The following is a 19,428-nucleotide window of genomic DNA, read 5'->3' as shown; positions in this document are numbered from 1 at the left end:
TTATATATGTTTATATTTGGTATTATTCTATATCGGTTTGTAATGCTTATTTATCTATCTTCATTTATTAATATGTTCGAAATAAAGACATACAAATAAATTACAGTCGTGTGAATTTATGTTTAAAATGCAATGGCTAGAGAGAGAGAAAAAATTAATTGAATGACATTAACTTGGTGGACACCTGGTATGTGTAAGAAATGAGAAACCTGAACAGGGTGACTCGTTAGGGGGAGGAGATATTTTTTGGGAGGGGGATACTTGGGGGAGAGAGAGAGAGAGGGAGAGAGAATCTGCTACCGGTCTTCAGCCAGTTTGTGAAGAACCAGAGGCTAGAGAGGAAGCCCGAGGAAATGTGGCGAATCCGGCATCATTCTACCTGCGATGTGTGGCTCCTGTGAGAGACGTGATGGGCAGAAGAAACACCGGGACCACCTCAGAGTCTGCGCTCTCATGCAGCCCAGGACGCGACCACTAGTGTCCAATTGAGCAGGGATGGCGGTGGCTGATCCCACCTGGGCACACAGTTGTTGAACACAATGAAGGCGAAATGTACAGCGTATGAGGGTCTCACAGAGAACCATGGATCACCTTTTCCGAAGAAAGCGAGTCGGTCTGCTGAAACCCCTGCTGAGTTTGTCTCTCGTCTTCGCTTCTTTTCTCATGATCCACAAGCTGAAGCTGGCTGAGAAGGATGGAGTAGGAGTAAAGCATATTCGGGATGCCGGCTTGTGCGGCTCCGACTGTTTTTCATTCAAGAATGAAGCCACGAAAAATAATTTGAGGAGCTCAGACTCTCCGGTGCTTAGCAACGATTTAGATGCGCAGCGGGTCACCAACGGGACTCCGGCTTCGTGGGACGCACAGGTTCTCAACTGCAGCGAGGACGCGTCTGTGAGGACCAAAGACTGGTTCAAGCGCTTGGACCCGAGGTTTCACCAGTTTGTTCTGCACAGACACTGCAGGTACTTCCCCATGCTCATCAACCACCCGGAGAAATGCGCGGATGGAGAGGTGCACCTCCTCATGGTGGTGAAATCCGTTATCGAGCAGCACGACAGGCGCGAGGCTGTGCGTAAAACCTGGGGCAACGAGCACACGGTGGATGGGAAGAAAATTAAAACTTTATTTCTTTTAGGGAGCCCAACGACTGGCAAAGACACAAATAACCTCCAGAAACTGATCGAGTATGAGGACAGGATCTATGGGGACATCCTCCAGTGGGACTTCATGGACACTTTCTTTAACTTGACCCTGAAAGAGGTCAACTTTCTCAAGTGGTTCGACATCTACTGCTCCGGCGTCCAGTTCATATTCAAAGGAGATGATGATGTATTTGTGAATACGCACAACCTGCTGGAACTCATCGGCTTCAAAGTGGAGGATCACAAAGAGGCAGACTTATTTGTGGGGGACACCATCTCCAAGGCGATCCCTATCCGAAACCGGCAGAGCAAATATTACATTCCCAAAGAGCTCTATGATAAGCCATATCCTCCTTACGTGGGAGGTGGGGGGTTTCTCATGTCCTCCCAGCTCGCCAGGAGGCTCTTTGTGGTCTCAGAGGACCTGGAGTTATACCCTATTGACGATGTGTTTTTGGGGATGTGCATGCAGAAGCTTCACTTGGCCCCAGAGTTGCACCCGGGCTTCAGGACCTTCGGCATCACCAGGCGCAGGGTGAGCCCCATGAACAACGAGCCGTGCTTTTATAAAAACCTCATCGTGGTGCACAAACTGAGCGCAAACGAGCTACTGAGGATGTGGAGCGTGGTGCACAACGAGGCTCTGATGTGCGCTAAAAGGACCTCCATATGATTGTCAACTGATATCAAATAAAGTCAATCAAATGTACTTAAGCTGAGCTGATTGTTGGAATACAACATCGTCTGTAACTGATGATCCTTACACTTCATTACTGAATCTGCAGTAGTGTGAAGGGAGGGTGGCTTTATCATCCATGAAACTATAATACAAATGTAATTAAATCTATATTTAATTCAGTAAATATTTGAATTTCACTGATATGTATACAGCACATTCTGTCATGCATTTCTAAATGTAATATTAAAAAGGATTTTCACTCCACATGTGATTGATTTTCCAAAAACATACCACACAACTCATTAGTGAGCTTCCCTTTTTTTCTGATTCTTGGTGCTATTTCCGATTGGAGAGTCATCTCTCTGCTGTGTTAACCTGGAATCAAATGTTAATGTACATCGTTGTGAAGGTGTCTGTGTTTTATGCAGGGGGTTAGATTTTTTTTTAATAGTCATTTTCTGACATCATGATTTCAGTTTTGACAAGTGAGGGAAACTTTAGGGATGAAATATATATATATATATATATATATATATATAAACGGTGAAGTTTTTTTTGACATGACAATTAATTGTTTTAGTACATTGTTCATTTCACATTTTTCTTTATCATTATCATTTCAAAGGCAGGTCTAAAAACCAAAGAAACTGAAGACCTGTAATCATATACAATGATATGATTGTATAAATAAAGTCTGAGCTCTTCGTCAGCTCTGTAAATGAAGAGTGGATGTTGCTGCATTTTTATTAGTATGTGAAAACAACTGGAGAGCATCACATTACATGACAGATTAGAGGGAGGGGGTGTTTTGTGTATTGTTTGGTCCCAACTCATTGACATGAAGGGCTATTAGAGCTGCTAACCACAGGGACCATCAGCTCTTAAACAGAACAAGAAACTAGCTCAATGTTCAGCTTAATGTGCCTTTATTTAAACAAATAAAGATGTTTTTACAGACAATTATTCATTTTATGCCAAAGTTATCACTCAGAAAATACTGACTACTCAAATATACACTGCAATGGATCTCAGTACAGAAGCATGTTAAAGCCACGTCCTCATCATTTGTGTATTATCACATCAACTATAAACAACATGTCTTCATTTGTTCCTCCACTAAAATGAACAGTTAGTGTTGACACAAGCAGCAATCAAATTGACCTTGCTGATATTACAATTTATAAAAAGTAGAATACCAAATCCACCTCAGACTGTTTTAGGGATGTTTCCGTTCTTCTTGGCATTACGTGAACATAAGATATATTACAATCAACAATCGTCATAATACTGTAGTACAATCGCAGTAGTAAAAATGATGGTTTGAACTATAAACCATTTGAATGATCATCAGAGTTCCTAAAAACATGAGTTTGTGGTCAAAACCAATGTAACACCACAGAGGTGTCAGAGGTGACTCGGTGTGAATCAGACTCCGCTGAAATAAAGCCGACTTGAAGAATAAAGTGCTATACTAGTTCTACTGCATGTCTACAGCACTTCCTGTCTATTTCATTTTCTGTCGTAGTTATATTAAGTTAAAGTCTCTCTTTTGGCGCTCTCACTTGAACATATTGAGTTCAGATTGTCAGACATTAAGCAGGAAAATAAATAAATTAAACAGAATATTCAGCAATGAAGCGTTGTCCGTTTGGCAAAAGTCCTACTTCTTTTCTTTAATACAATCTATTCAATACGGGATATAAACATGTAAACAGATGGCAAAATTGTAATGCTGACAAGATACATTCAGGTTTCAGCGGGCTTTAGGATTGAAGTATCGTCTGCTGGAGTGTTGCAAAGGGAGGAAAGTCTCCTGCTTGTAATTAAACTTCAGTTCTCTTAGTGCCGCTACTAGTGGAGTGAAGTGCTCTAGTGCAGTGGGTCTCAACTCTTCTAGCCTCAGGACCCACCACGACTCCTCCCTGAAAAAACAATTTTTGGATCATTTTCAACCAATTAGATTTATTGAATGCAATATTGTGCAGTTTGCAGCTTCTGTCACATATTTGTGTACCTCAGAGGATACACAATATCTGAAGGAAGCTACAAACTGAACAAAACAAACATTTTTTTGGGTCCCCACCCACCAGTTGAAAACCACTGCTCTAGTGGAGTGTTTTTATGTTTCAGTCGATATTCTTCTGCTATTGATCTGATTCTTGTCTGTTTCATCCTATGCAGACACAATCATTAAGTCATCACACATTTTTTTTTGTTTTGGTTGTTGCTTTACAAAAAGATTTGTATATAAACATTCCTCTTTTTTTAAATAAACTTTTTTAAATTAACAAATTGACAGCAGCATTGTATGGTTGTGCAGTTTTAAAGGGAACTATTTGAAAGAATACTAATAAAGGTAAGTATGCTAGCCTGTGAAAGCACTTGTATAATAATGTCTTCTGTGGCTCTGAAGTATATTAGTCAGGGCGAGAAAAGAACCCTGATGATGTCAGAGTGATGTCATTAGAGTTACATCCACTTTGGCTTGGAGACGACACATTTTCATCTGAAACCCTGGAAGGTAGAATTTACTTTTCCTTACCACAGAGGTGACAACAAACAGCAATTTGTAGAAGAAAAAAAGTGCCTCAAAACTGAGAAAGGAGATATAAGTAAACCCAGTGTGCTCATGTTAACTAGCCTAGCAGGTTTGTGACACCGGAGGCCTGACTCACAGACAAAAGAAGCAAGAGATCTAACATTTGGTGAGTCCAGCTGTCTCTTTTCAGGATGGATTACATCACTGATCACAACCAACATCTATAGAGTCTGAACAAGTAGATTTTAATAGACAGGTTGTTGTTCCATTTTTACGAAGGCTGAAATTATAAAGGAGTGTGTGTGGGGGGGGGGGGGGGGGGTGTGTGCTGCTGCTGCTGGCTTCAAAAAAACTTCAACTCTTTCCTGGAGTTTGCCCTCTGCTCAAGGATGCCAGAGCTGGTATCCGGCTTCCTCTGCCCATGGGCCTAGGTCTAGGTCTGGCCCCGACTGACCACGACTGTTTCATCTTAGCTCCACCAACAGCTCGCCCTGTATGCACAAAAACAAATACACACAAAAGGACATCTGTACAGTGAACCTTTATTATACCTAAACTAGAGAAGGTGCGCAATCAACTGGGAAGAAAGGGACTTTTTGAAAACTTCAGTATTTGCCTGCAAACAAAAGGAGCCTGCATTACCCGTGTTGAATGTACATACAAGAAGTTTCAAGATGTCAGCACCTTATGGTTGTTTACTCTTCATTAGTGCAATGTCACTGAGTCTTTGCTGCAGTCACATCACAAGAAATGTCTATCTAACTGTGTCAGCTTACCGGAGGAAGTGGAAAAATGCCAAAATCACAAATTCCAAGTCTCTCATTCAAAGTTTTACTCAAGTATGCACAGTAAGTAATAGGAAAAGCAAAAACAACAGTAGGTTTTCCACAGGTTACTTTTCCTGCCATGAAGAACACCCTCTTAAATGACAGCTTTGAGACAGAAAAATACATTAATGATTATTGGAACCTTTTGAATGCTACATATTAAACAGTGAGGCAACTGTTTGCCTCGCTACCCATTAACTAGCGCAATCAAGAGAAAAGATGTGTCAGGATCGGAGGGGTTTACCACCTTCCATAAACTATTTTGATAGGTAAACTGTATGATGTGGCAAGTCAAACACATGGGCAAATCATTCACTACAAGATGATAAGAATGGCTTATTCATTGTTTTGGTTTTTTTTAAGGTACTGTATCTCCTAAAAGCATCATGGTGTCGCAAACCACCCTTGTTGTAAAAATCTGGCAAAATCTGGGACAGACCAATTTGTCATCAACAAACTGCATTTGGACTAAAATCAAACCTACTTAAAAAAAGAGAGTTCTTGTGATGCTGCATGTTTTTGTCAAAAACAACGGACTTACACTCTAACATGATTGCAACAAATCATTCAAGATGGATACATAAATATCCTTTACACTCAACTCCAACTATGTCACTATTTTTACGTGTCTCATTTTGTGCCCGGAGGCAGGAAGCCATAGTGAAAAAGCTGCAACATGATTTTTTTTTTTACCAACAAGCATGGACACTTTGTATAACTCTCACTCTGAGCGTTGGGGAGGTGGCTGGAAGCAGAGGGTGTGTATGAATGCTTTACCTTGTGCTGGCTGAGTTCTCTGGGACACCGCAGTCCTGCGTGAGTTTTGTTTACAGCCCTCCCTGCCCATGAGGTGAGTCTTCCAGGCCTGGAAGAAGGACAAAGTAGCTCAGTGAGGCCATTTTTTCTCTTCCCCCCCATCCCCTCCACTTTCTGAATCTGGGCTACTAAAGGTTGACTGTAGGCTCAGTCAAGGTCTGTACGGTTGCCCTCTCTCCCCAATAACACTGCAGTCTTTCATGCAGTCCATGCTCAGGGCACTGACAGCAAGAATATGAATTCATGTTTGTTTGTTCTTCTATCCATTTCCAAGGTGTGATAAAGCACATTCTGATTTATACTATGCGGAATCAATCAAATGAGTTATAAAAATGCTATAGAGGTAGGGAAGAAAAATCGATTTTTGTAAAAATCCAGATTCTTATCTTGTGAGATTTTAAATAGATTCATAACTTCCAAATTTTTTTTTTTTTTTGTGTTGCTAATCTGTCACTCCATGCTAAGTGCTAATGCTAGCTCTTTAACTCAGTAGAATGCCAAATGGAGCAGAAAGAAATTCAGCCAGTCTCACAGATGACTGGAGTAGATCCTGAAGTATGCACTAATTCAAAAATAGACTTTGAATCATGAATGCAGAATCGTTTTGAATCGAAAATAGATTCTGCATTGAAAAGTGACCACAAGAATCAAATGGAATCGTGAGATACCCAAAGATTCCCAGCCCTAATGCTATATACTGTATACTGTCGTGTCTCTCTACATTAGGGAATAGTGCCAATATACTCTGATATCTTTAACCTACCGCAACATGGACTGGTTTGTATGGAACACAAATGATGAAATAGTAAAGTACAGTAGACTGTAACACCAGTACAGTACACGTTTCTATGTTAAATAATAAAGACAAAATCACAATTTTGCATTTCTTTTTCAAGATTTTTTTGGGGTCTTTTTTTCTCCTTTATTGTAGAGATAGGATAGTGGACAGATTCGGAAATCATGGAGGGAATGAGAGTGGGGAATGGCATTTGGGAAAGGAGCCACAGGTCGGATTCAAACCCGGGCCGCCAGCTTGGAGGACTAAAGCCTCCGTAACAGAGCATATCGGTCATTTTGTCCAACAAATAAAACTTAAAGGAACAACACGGGACAGTACTTAAATTAACTGATGCCGCTGTTTTCATGCTGCTTTAATGTCAGGGCTTACTGTGGCATGGTTAATGGAATAAAGCAATTATAGATAAGATAGAAACTACCAAAGGTCACAACATCTGCTATTGGAATGACACATTTAACTCCTCATCAAATAATGTGTAGAAATGTGTTATAATGTGCTGCAGCAAACTTGGGGCAGGCCGGGCCAGGAGAGCTTAGACTGACCTTTGAGAAACTCTTGTAGCTCTTGTGGGTCTTTTAAGACAAGTTGAATGATTTATTAGGCTCCACAATGACAGAAAAGTAACGGAAGACCAATGGAAGGTGACACTGTCCGTACATCCTTGAGTGGGGTAGGAAATCTTGTACACTGCTGAACCTTTGAAACATCTCTATCACACAAACAGCAGACTGACACTGAGAGGTAGTACTGGATGAGCAGCTTGAAGAGCAATGAAAAGCAAGAACTGAACTTTTGTTTTTCTTTAGTCACATTTTGAAATATCAACTTTGACAATCATTTTCAGTGTATTCACATATTTTTCACTGGTCTTCTAATTATTTTTTTAAGGTTGATTTTTTTTTTATGCTTTTATTTTAGAGATAGGACAGTGGATAGAGTTGAAAATTGGGGGGAGAGAGAGAGTGGGAAATGACGTGGGAAAAGATTCAAACCCGGGGTCGCACGCTTGGAGGACTATGCCTCTGTACATGGGGGGTGCACACTAACCGCTAGGCTACCTGAGCTCCTTATCCTACTACCAAATGAGATCACCTGTGAAATCTTTAACTTCAACTTTTTTTTCCTGTGACAGGTTAACCAATTACCGACACAACAAAAAGAATTTAGTTACTTTGAACATGAAGGTGGTCTCTACCACTGGAATTAGAGGAAGTTTTCCAAGACCCATTGAAAGATGAAGTCCTTACCAGTGAGAAATAACTATGAAAAGAACTGATTTATACTAAATGTAGTTCACAAATTAGAATCAGGGAAGTTCCATTTATAAAAAGGGACGTTTGTCTTTCCTTGTCCTCAAAGGAATGTGAAAAATGTGATGGCATGTACGTGATGTGGAGACGATGAACAGGCTATTAAGAACAAAGGCTCTCCCTCCTTTGAAGCCTCAGAAGGTCGACAATAGCTGTGTTTTCAACAAAACACCTGTTTGTACCTCCAACCTAAGAATAGACGGTCTTTAGTTTGAGTGTTGATATAGAGGAGTAAAAAATCAAAGTTTATCGAGTTAAAGACGGCTTTCTTTGAGAACCTTTTTTCTCATCTGCATTAACTGTATTTTTCTACAGAAGCAGCTCTGCACAACTGACCTACTGTCTTTTTTTTTCCTTTTAGCAAAGAGACAAATGAGACAGCCTTCAACCGCTGTTTTTGAAAAAGCAACTTAATTCAATCAAAGAAAAATGTTGCTACTAAACTACATTCAGATCTATTAATGTAAAAAGATAAACACTCCACAGTGTTTAGTAATTTGCACATAATGCATATCAAACAAACTACTGGCTTCAATCAAATCATTGCTTCATATGAACGCATAAATAACAAGAGTGTGCGTGTTAAAGACCTCACCTCCTCTCCAGGCAGGAAGTTGTTGTGACACAGAGGACAGTGGTTGGATCCTTTACCTGAAACGGGGGCTGAAATAGAAACACGACACCTTTAAGCCACCTGTCATACAATTACAGGAAAGGTCACTTTAACGCTGAAGGGGAACAGAAGAACACACCTTTGGAAAGATTAGGGTAAACACAATCTATTTCCTCTCTCATGTGAACAAGTGGTGAGAAACACTTGATGTTTTCAGTTTGTGATTGCACAGAAAGCTCACTGTCAACATATGGCTGGTGACAGAGATAGAGTATAAGTGCTGATACAGTTCATCTCTTTCTTAAGGTAGGTAGGTTCCTTCAAACTGAATTTAACAGGATCCTTAAAGTTACCTAGTGTCATGTTTTGTTTTTACTCACTTATTTAGGATTATTGTCTGTTCCTGTTTTATTTTGTACTTCCCCTTGTCTCTGTCTTTCAGATCCTGTTCCTCAGGTTTTCCTACCCTGATTGTGCTCACCTGTGTCTCGTTAGCCCCTGATTGTCTGTGTGTATATATCCCTGTGTTTCCTCCCTCATGTTGTCAGTTTGTAGTGTGTTCATGTGTGTCACCTAGTTCCAGCATTTTTACCTTACCGTTTTGACTGCGCCCTTTGGATTTGTTTGCCTTGATGATTTGCCTTCCTGTGTACTGACCTGGACTGTAATTAAACTCTGCCTTTTCCTGAATTCAGCCACGTGTGAGTCTGCTTTTGAGTCCCTGTCTTTATCTGGTTCTGATAGAATTGGTATCCAGGAGGAAAAACAACTTCTGAAGATCCAACAAAATGTCCTTCTCTGCTTCTAGATAGCTAATGCTGGCACATGGCACATTGACAAATCCCGTCAACTGACTTTTTATTTATTCCCATGTAGCACTGTGAGAAATTGTTTGTCTCACTGTGGCCACAGAAGCACTGCACCTGACATGTGATGACTGTTCAATAAACTGAGCCACTGATATGGTATATGATATACCCTTGCCCAGGCGGCTGTGGAAGTTTGTTTGCATCCCTCTTTAAATGATTTCAAAAACCCCTCTATACATTCATTATTACCTTCTTCAAGACCGGAACCAAAGAAAATACTAGAGCATAAGAGTAACATAAGGAACATTAAATAACGACTAACATCCCTCAGAGTCAAACTGTTCAGTCAGGTGCAGATTTGAAAAAAGTTAAATACACTCCTGCTCACAGTGAATCGTCCTTGATTGGTTAATGAAAGTGGGAGGAAAGCAGCGAGTATACCGGAACTGTGACAGCACTTATGTATAGCCCAATCATATAAAATCCCATCCCATATGTGATAGTATTTACAATATACAATACACACTATATGACAACAACTCTTTCTCTGTACAGACAATGTAAACAAAGTCACAGGAAACATGAGAGGCTTAATTCCTCATTTAGTGTATGAGGTTAAACTGTTGATGTTGTAAATCCAAAAGGCCTCTCTAATATAAGAAGATATCCTAAGTCCTTCCCTGCTAGAACGGACCTCCATTTGTGGAGTGGCTGAAGTGCCATAGTTTCCTTCTTACCCTTTATACACTCTCGCTTTACATAGACAGCCGTCATTCTTTTTGTAGTGGAATGTAAAAGCTTCCCTCTTATCATCAACTCTTTCTACGTTAGCCTAATGACATCATCATGTTTAAAACTCTAACAGGAAGTGAGATAGTAGTTTGCATATCCCTGTTAAACAATTGAATTAAAACTACAGAAAGAAGAGCTAGAGCAGGAACTAAAACGTTATGCAATGAAGATTTTTTTTCAAGTAGCATTTGTAGATTGTCAAAGAAAAAACATAATCGGCAAAAAAACATGTAGGCACTATGTTTGATACTGATGAAACAGAAATCTGTACGTAGCTGAAACAACATGGATTTACATTTTTATGTTTCTGGATTCAGACATGTTTTTTTACAGGTATCTTCATTTGTTTATGTTGCTCATTCTGATGACTTTCTCAGTTTATTAAACTCTACAGTCTTTACAGATTCTTGTAAAGGCTCCAGAAAATAACATCATGAGCTAAACGTCAATGAAGGCACTGGCTCTGCAGGGCTCTAAGGGTTAAAAGAGACAGATTCCCAGATAGACTGTGTGACAAACAAGGTCAACTTAAGAAGACAAAGCTTTTGAGATTCAAGTTAAAAACAAGGCAGACAGGTAGATTAGCAGGAGAATGTTTATTAACCTTGGGTGAGTGAATCATTGTTTTAGGAAATGTTTCATGTAAATGAGGAAGTTGTTTTTTGTGAGTAATCTGTGAGAAAAGGTAAATTCCCTGAATTCTTCAGATTAATGAGTTTTTCAAATGCAGTTCACAGCAGTTAGATAAGGTGCGCCCTCTGAAGACCTGCCTCAAAGTCAAGCTTTCATACTATTGGTGTCCCATCATCCACTTCTATGTAACTTTAGTAAAACTCTAAGGACGGAGACAGGCTAAGCTGCTAACAGTTAACAGGCTAGCTAGTTTGTCACGGTATAGTGACAGGCTTATGTGAGCATCATGATGGAGAAGCCCACCAAGTCGAGACTACACGAGGTTTACACCAAGTGTAGGACTAATGAACTCCTCAAATTAAAGGACAAAACAGCAGCTTATTTATTTGTCTGTGTATTTCTTCTCACTCTTATATTTCAGATACTGTCAGGAAAGGGGGAAGTGGGATGTAGTTGCACACCTGGGGGTGTCTTAAAGTTATCCCAGAGGGAAAAAGTATTGATCAAAAATAAACAAGCTTCCTAAACTAAATAATGCACTGATGAGAAGGAACTTAACCACTGCTGCCAAGCAGCTGACATGGATCTAAATGTTCTTGGAAAAACTTAATGAAAACACAATGGCTGCCAGAAAAGGCCTTAAAGAGAACACAAAAGGCTGGAGTAGAAACAAACTGCACAAGATACCCCCTGAGAGAGAACTACAATAGAGAGAAAATACACAGAACGTTTGTGTTGGTGTTTATGCAGACAGACACACTACACGATAAAACACTGCACAATCATCTTACTACCTCTAAAGGTGGGATAATGAGTCATCACAAGTGATAGAGTAAAAGAGTATATACATTATAAATTCCCCACACATGGTTTTAATCAAGACCAATCAGTCACAAACACACCTGACTCTGCTCCGAACTGATTCCTTCTTCAACCTCAGTGAGAAGCAAGAGAGAGTGCTCTCACAGGTACAAGCAAATATATGAAGTATTGATATTAATGCAAACACGCATCACTATGGAGGAGCCTTTCTCCTGCAGGCTTAACCCAGGTTGCTCTATTTCAAATAGTAAGCTGAAGGAGAGCGATATGAGGACAAGGTTTTGTCACAGGAATACTGAACATGTATCACTTAGAAGACGTGCATGTCCAGTGGGACATTGTCTAGTGTGATATATTTTCTTGGTTAAAATTGGACAAGACAAAATCGAATAATGTTTTTAGTTTTAAGCATTTAGCATTTTGAGAAATGTCTGTATGGCATGAAATAAAGAGCTAAGAACTCACGATTACAGGCAGGTCCTTGGACATGGCGAGCCAGATCTTCAGTAGCGAGGGCCTCTGAGCAGCGTGGGCACTGGCTGAACTTGGATCGGTTCTCACATTCACCCAGTAGGTGCTCGGTTAGGCTGGCAATCTCAACAACCTGTGAACACAGCACAGAGCTTTACACAAGGTCTTCAGGCCTTGTTAGTGTGGGGGAGATTAAACAGCCGAGCAGATGTTCCTCTAAAAGAAAGGACTGTAAGTAGGTCTACAATTTAAAATATAACTGTTCACCTGTCTACATTCATCGCAGCGTCTCAGCATCGGACAATGCTTCCAGTAGTGAAGGTCCAACCCATCCTCTGTGAATGACTCGTCCTTTTTACCGCAGAATATACACAGGCTGAAAAAAATCAGATCAGAGGGCAGATTACATCATATAGTTGCCAAAAAGTCATGACATCAAAACGAAAGTTAAAAGTCTCTTACTTGTCCAAGTAGTTGATGGACTGTTGGACATCAGAGCTTTGTGTCACCGCGCTTTGGGGAATTTTTGTAGCGGCTGAAAATGAAGAAAATAAATGAAGAAAATATAGTGACCATCTCTACCTATTGTAAAGCTTTAAAGAAATATGCTGCCAAAAGTTAAGAGTTTAGACAAAACTTAAGTTTTTGTTTTCTTGGACCTTCTTGGCCTTTATTGGATAGGACAGTTGATATAGTGAAACAGGGAGAGAGTGTAGGAGAATTACATGCTGGAAAGGAGCCACAAGCCAGACTTGAACCCGGGCCGCTGGTTTGTGGTGGACTATAGCCCTGTACATCGGGCAGCGACCTAACTGCTATGCCCATTTGCGCCTTAGAAGAATATCTTTATAGGCTGAATCTGTCTTTTCAATCTTGTGTACATACTTGTTCTGCCAGCTTTTTGGGTCCCTTTCTCAGCTTTGGGAGCTTCTTTCTTAGGCAGTTGTTCTTTTGTGCTTCCATTGCCTCCCTCCTTCACAGAGACACAGGAGGAGAATGAGTACAAGTCACAAAACACAGTCTCCAAAACACACATCGAAGCTCTTCACCATGTCAACAGCAGTTATAGAAATAGACACTCCAGGATAAGAGATGGGATTCCAAACTATAAGAAGTACATACAGATGGTAAACCACTGCTGTCATCTGTACATGAGAACATGTTTCTGACCACCAGGAGAGTATAAATTCTACAAAGTCTTTAAAGAGTTATAAATACAAATTAGTAGTCATTACAAGAAGTGATGTAATGACAGTCTAATAACAGCTCCGCCTACCGTGATCTCTTTCAAGGCAGCCAGCTGCTCCTGAAGAGAGTGGATCTCCGCCTTCTCTTTTTGCCCATCCTGCTCACCACCTCCCTTCTTCAAAGTCTGAGTTTAAATAAAAGACACACCATTAACCTGATAGTAACTGTTTCCTTTTCTTGTTAGCTTCCTTTTATCCCTCTTTTACAGTTGAAAAGCATACAGCTCTGCAGACTCTTGGGGCTGTGGTGGCATGTTGTGGCCTTGATGGTAATAACTTGTGTAGCTGATCACTACTCAAAGGTGTATACATGACATAATGGGAGCACTAGGTCTCCAGTAGATTGAGTTCAGTCATTTAATGAGTCACAAGCTTTCAGTAAAACAACAGTTCATGTTAGCTTTGCAGTACAAGATGTCTCACTGGATGCATGGTTACACTAGACTAGTCAACACGACAATGCTTTCTTTATCAAATGCATCGTGATCTCATGAAAATAGGATTAGGTTCGTTGCTGTTTTATGCATCTTGAAACAGTTTTTATTTTAATTTTTAACCTTCATTTTACCAGGAATATTCTCAGTAGGATACAATTTTTTTTCTGCTAACATGAATGCTCTAAAAGAAATGCAACACTTTATCTATCCACATTATACCAAACATGTAAGCATGAAATCCTTGTAGGCTTAATAAAAATAAAGAAATTACATCTAAATATATCTGCTATGAACAGCTTGAACAGGTGCTTTTGACTGACATGTCTGGTGATCTCCCTGTTCATCTACCAGCTGCCAAATCTGTGACAACAATCTGTAACAGTTGAAATTGTGGAATGTACCTTTAAGACATACTGTGTTGCTAAGTAACTAGGGTAGCGACGTCAGTAAACGGTGCCTTGTTTGATCCCTGGAGTCAGTTTTTAGCAGCGCTTTTGCCATGGACAGATGCCAGCAACTGAGCTTCTGATTTCCTTTTGCCTCTCAACTCAACAGAAGCATGAGTGTTTGTGTGGACACTATTTTGCTCTTGTATGATAAAATAGTAGCTGTACAACCAGGCTCTGCAAGGTTGATGTGTTGTTGGTAATAGACGACTTGCATTGTGAAAACTTCAGACACATGTGATTGTACAGTTTTGGGAAACTATACTGTCTCAAATGCTCTCCCAACACACTATTAACCAAGCGGCACAGACCCAAGAGTGCAATTTAAATAAAACAAAAAACCCTTGGCCTGGCAGTCTGATGATGCCCCTGTGTGCCTCAAGTGTTATTTTTTTTTTGACATTTCAACAAGAAATTCATTGCAGTGAAGAAAAAATTCTCACCTGAGTCTCCACCAGCTTTCCGTCAATCTTGGCAAAGCCATCAAAGAGGGTTTTGTAGAGGAAGTTCCTCCGTGCAGCAGCATCGCTGGGAGGAAGGTAGCTGAGAACAGCAGCTCTGTGCTGCTGGTACATGGATAAGATGATTTGTGCTGCCAGCTCTCTAACCCCTGATGCACTGTGCTCCAAAGCTGCTGCACAGAACTGAGAGAGGAAAAAGACAGATTTCTATCAGCATGTTAACTGATGTGGCTTTGAGCAGGACATTTTTCTGACTGGATATTGTCGTTTTAAAATATGCCATTAGCTGGTTTTGAACTGGATCTGATCTATTGAGCATAGACAATTCAGTTGGAAATTATGACGTAAAACATATTGTTACATTTTTGGTAAACATTTCGGGAATTATTCGGGAAGCTGTGGCTCAGTGGATCATCTCACAATCAGAGTGGTTCAATTGCAGCTCCAGGAGTTCACGACTGTGGGCCTTTTTTGTTTAACCATGTTCATCTGTAAGATGCTGTAAACTCAGACGGAGCCTTTGTGTTAGTCTGTTTCTTTTGGGTTTTTGTTCATTTATGTAAAATGTCTTTATTATTCCTTAGTTACTGTAGATATGATATATGATGTGGAATGTTTGCATAGTGTGGAAAGAATGTATATAATTTGAATGTGTAAAATGTACACAGAATACAACAGTATTCTGAGGAAACAAGGCTGGCCACTGAAAATTCAGATTTTATTTGCAACAGCAACACTGTTGAGAACATCTTTAAAGAGAAGTGCACATGATAACGCAAGAGAAGCCCATTGTGCAACATAATCTATGTCAAGAGTCCCGACACAATGGCAGTATCACCAGAGGAGAACACTACCATCCAGAGGTAAACTGTGTACAAAGGCCTCCAATCCCTCGCTCAACAGTCTCATGGACAGCCTGACATTATTCTCTGTCCTCTCAACCACTTTTCATTTTAATTACAGGAAATTCAATCACCCCTCCTTGTTCTCACTAGTTCCCGCCTCTGAGCACATCACCCAGGTAACAACAGAAGAAAAAGGAAAAATGTTAAAACCATGGCCCAGTCAACAACGTCGAGATATATCAGGAAGAGACACTTGAGCTAAAAGAGGCCGATACAAACAGAGCTTAAATGTGGGAATTCAAGGATTTAGTCAGACTCATGTTGTTTGATTTCTTTGTGTGGGAGTTGGAAAGGCCTACTACCGCCGAATACCAATGCACGATAGTGGTATTGGCAGATATTTGCACATCTAGATAGAGTTTAATTTGCAAAAGATGTAATTATGCTTTGTTTACATTTGTAATGGAAGATTTCATTGTAAAAAATAATAATTGTAGGTTCCCCTCCTTCATCAATCACTACCTTTTTGTTATTTTTAATCCGAAACAACAGCATTCTCAACATTAATACAGAAAAATATTTCAATTTTGTAATTAGGGTTACTTCACATCAACAATTCAAGGTTATAGTGCTTAATTGTCCTACATTGTAGTATTATATACATACAAGTAGAATGACTATCTCTCACTTTAGAGATCAACAGGAAAGCTAAAGGGCTTTGCAGGTATCTAAACACTCTCTGCCTCCAATCTCAAAATCTGTGCACCTAGCTCCAGGATGATGACAATTGATTGGTCAGCAGGAGGTGCTTTTATACAGGTTGATCAGTTATTCAGGCATGACCACCCTCAGTTAAGAAGTGAACCAATGATGTTGCCATAAAATCATAGTTAAACCTGTGTGAGGACACCGACTCTTTCTACTCACTCCAGTCAGGTGTGTGCGACTGATGGCCTTGATTAAAACCAGGTGTGGGGACCCCCAAACAACCTAAGGTTAACTTGTAAGATTGAACTCCTGCATTGTAATCTCTAAAACCAAGCCTCAAACACACACAGTGGAGAAATATCATCAAGGCTACAAAATGATTCTACAGTACCTAATGGCCTCTATTATTTTATCTGTTTTGCAGTTACTCTGGTGGCTAATAAAAGCATATTACTTTTTTTAAAAGTCCCTGAAGTCAACAAGAACGACTGCCTGCTGCAGAAGCGCCAAATCTGATTAGAATCCAACATCTCACAGACAAACAAATGTATGATAAAAAATCCATCCTAATTAAAAAATGAGCTCTAATTTAAACCTTGAGTCTCTTACATATTTCTTAGGAGACTGTTTAATGGGACAGAAGAAAACGGCAATCTGCAGAATAATGCAAAGCCCTTCTGTCACATCTCAATCCAGACTGAAAATGTTTCCCAGGCAAACATGGGAGGCAGCCAACACAAAGAAGACAGGCGCTGAGCAAGCATGCACAGACCTGTAAACACAGGCCACCCAATGCCACCTGTGTAGCTTTGGAAGGTTTAGAAGGAAGAGAAACTTAGAGGACAAACCTAACAATTTGCTTGTACTGATAAAAGCTGTGTAAGGTCAAGAGGAGGGCTGAGGGGAGGGGAGGACTGGTCGTAAACCAAAGAGGGGGAGGACAGGGCAGCTTGTTGTCCTGCCCGGCCTGGTCAACAGTTGGATAGTTTGCACCAAGATATTATGTCACTGCAGGAAACCAGAGGGCAGGAGGCATGAAGTGGTAGCCAAGGGTGACAACACTGACTCAGCTGACAAGAGCTGACTAAAGCCTGCGTTGGTGAACTGAATTGGCCCAGAAAGTCAGGGAGGGACAGCTTCCCTTTCAGTCAGTCACATCATAATTACAAAGCCAAGTGTAACGGAAAATCAGCTTGATGGAAGTCCTCCTTAAAGTGCTATTATACAGGCATAATGCTGTACGTGTTTCTTCATAGTACATGTGCATACATGTTATAGAGGATACATTGTAATTGCTCTCTGAAGACAAAGTTGATTCTTTGCCATAAACAACAGTCGCTATCAACAGCTTTGAAGTAGACATCTGTTGCATCATGTTTGATTCTGAACTCTGATGCAAACTGGCTGCTGCAGGTTTCATTTTTTTTTTGCATCTATAAAATCCTCATCATATATCCTAACATGTTAAGTGTGTCCCTAGCGGAAAAAATCAGAATCAACATTATGGACAATGTGACCCAAAACGTCAGAGTGCAGAGCCAAAGGATAGTGTGGAAGAAGTACTTTTTCTCTTAAGACAATGAAATAATTGACTAATTGTTTTAGGAATTCCAAGGTTCCAGTGAGATTTTCTACCAAATGAATGTCCTCACTTGTATTTAAGTGACAGAAAATTTTGAGCACTAACAAATCTTTTCCATTCTCTGTGACATAAAATATGTAAACAGACTCATCACCTGCATTTTTGGCACAATAAATCTGTCCAGACAAGCTTTGGCTGCCCCGCATTGCAGTCTGCTTTGTGTGATACCTGCGTACAATCATAGCATTTTTTTTCATAGATAGCTTAGCTAGAATCAAAATGTGTTTTTGATTCCTTAATGAGGTTTTTACCTGAGCTTCTATCTGGTTGACCCTTTATTGTAACGCAAAATGACTGCTCAACTTTAAGATCGAAGATCAACTAAGGGGTCTCTGACACATTTTTAGACATAAGATAATAATGAATGGATACACAGTATTTTGAGTATTTGAGTTGACTTACTTTCATGACATTGTCCAAGGTGAAGCCAGAATTCTCTGTACCAAGTTCAGCAAGTAGCTTCTGAACGAGCTCAGCCCGACTTTGAGCCAGACGAGAAGGGAAGTTGGATTTGAAGGGCTTCACCAGCTCACCAGGGATTCCATGCAGGACGCGTACATCCTTCAAAACAGCTATTTCCTAGAAGGGGGACATGATATAAAGTTACTGACTTTACAGTTTACAATGTCACTGTAGACACACAAAATCCCACAGTAAATCAATCAATCATTATTTGTATAGCGCCAATTCACAACAACTGTTATCTCAAGACGCTTTAGAAAAGTGTATATAAATCAAGTTAGTGTGTGTGCTGTAGGGCACTAACAAACCAAAACTGTGTGATTCTACACAATGTGATGTGCAATTCATCATGAACATCTGTTGGACAGACAAGTCCTGACAAAGAATACAAGTGTACAATTAAATTAAAAGATGGAGGAAGCCTCTCGGGGGGGAAAACAAAATATCTCAGTTGTTTACCATTTAGAGCTCAGGAATGTATGTCGGGAAAAAATAAACACAACAACAAAAACATAATTTGCACAACACACAAAAAGGCATTTAGTAGTTGCTCTGACGGAGCTCTGAGAAGCTCTAGAAGGGCCAGACGATGATTTCATAGGGCTGACTTTCATAACAATGGCCTGCACAGCTGTGCCCTGAGCTGAACTCATTGAAACAGAAGCTTCTAAAACTCAGAGACCTTCTCCTCTCTTTGCTCAACACACACTATGAATCAATCCACCAGAGCAAAATCACAATCCAATGTACACACTGGGAAGTGCACACTAAATGTTAATACAGTTAAATTGGGTTTAAAGATTGGGATACAGCATGGTTTGTTTTTTGCATTTGCATCCCTTACACAATCTCGTGTGTGAACAAAAGAGTGTTTTTAGTGGGAGGCTACGGCAGCTAAGCTGCAAAAAGGACAGATTTAAAAATA

General features: G+C 40.1%; 2 protein-coding genes across 4 annotated transcripts in view; one reads left to right on the top strand and one right to left on the bottom strand.

Moving 5' to 3' along the window:
- The first annotated feature begins 298 nt into the window (after nt 1-298).
- b3gnt7l (UDP-GlcNAc:betaGal beta-1,3-N-acetylglucosaminyltransferase 7, like) lies at nt 299-2,547 on the top strand. Its single transcript, XM_065961691.1, has one exon. It carries the CDS (start codon nt 562-564, stop codon nt 1,816-1,818), a length of 1,257 nt encoding a protein of 418 aa, XP_065817763.1. The 5' UTR covers nt 299-561; the 3' UTR covers nt 1,819-2,547.
- A 186-nt stretch (nt 2,548-2,733) lies between these two features.
- cep104 (centrosomal protein 104) overlaps nt 2,734-19,428 on the bottom strand; it is a 41,019-nt gene continuing 24,324 nt past the window's right edge. For 2 of the 3 annotated variants that reach the window (XM_065961690.1, XM_065961689.1), the window contains 11 exons: nt 18,444-18,620; nt 14,829-15,029; nt 13,532-13,627; nt 13,141-13,228; nt 12,718-12,790; nt 12,523-12,631; nt 12,250-12,388; nt 8,711-8,778; nt 5,968-6,055; nt 4,732-4,854; nt 2,734-3,749 (listed from right to left, as the gene is read on the bottom strand). In XM_065961690.1, coding sequence (XP_065817762.1) covers nt 3,724-3,749; nt 4,732-4,854; nt 5,968-6,055; nt 8,711-8,778; nt 12,250-12,388; nt 12,523-12,631; nt 12,718-12,790; nt 13,141-13,228; nt 13,532-13,627; nt 14,829-15,029; nt 18,444-18,620 — 1,188 coding nt within the window. In that variant the 3' untranslated portion in view covers nt 2,734-3,723. Of the gene's footprint in view, nt 4,855-5,967; nt 6,056-8,710; nt 8,779-12,249; nt 12,389-12,522; nt 12,632-12,717; nt 12,791-13,140; nt 13,229-13,531; nt 13,628-14,828; nt 15,030-18,443; nt 18,621-19,428 lie in introns of all 3 variants that reach the window. The other variant, XM_020650867.3, reaches the window with a different exon arrangement.

Source organism: Labrus bergylta, chromosome 12, assembly GCF_963930695.1.
Source record: "Labrus bergylta chromosome 12, fLabBer1.1, whole genome shotgun sequence".
NCBI classification, from domain to species: domain Eukaryota; kingdom Metazoa; phylum Chordata; class Actinopteri; order Labriformes; family Labridae; genus Labrus; species Labrus bergylta.
This window is presented reverse-complemented; position numbering and strand designations above follow the sequence as displayed.

Excerpts from the sequence above, each read along its gene's own strand:
- b3gnt7l (XM_065961691.1), top strand. The coding sequence starts at position 562 with ATGAGGGTCTCACAGAGAACCATGGATCACCTTTTCCGAAGAAAGCGA.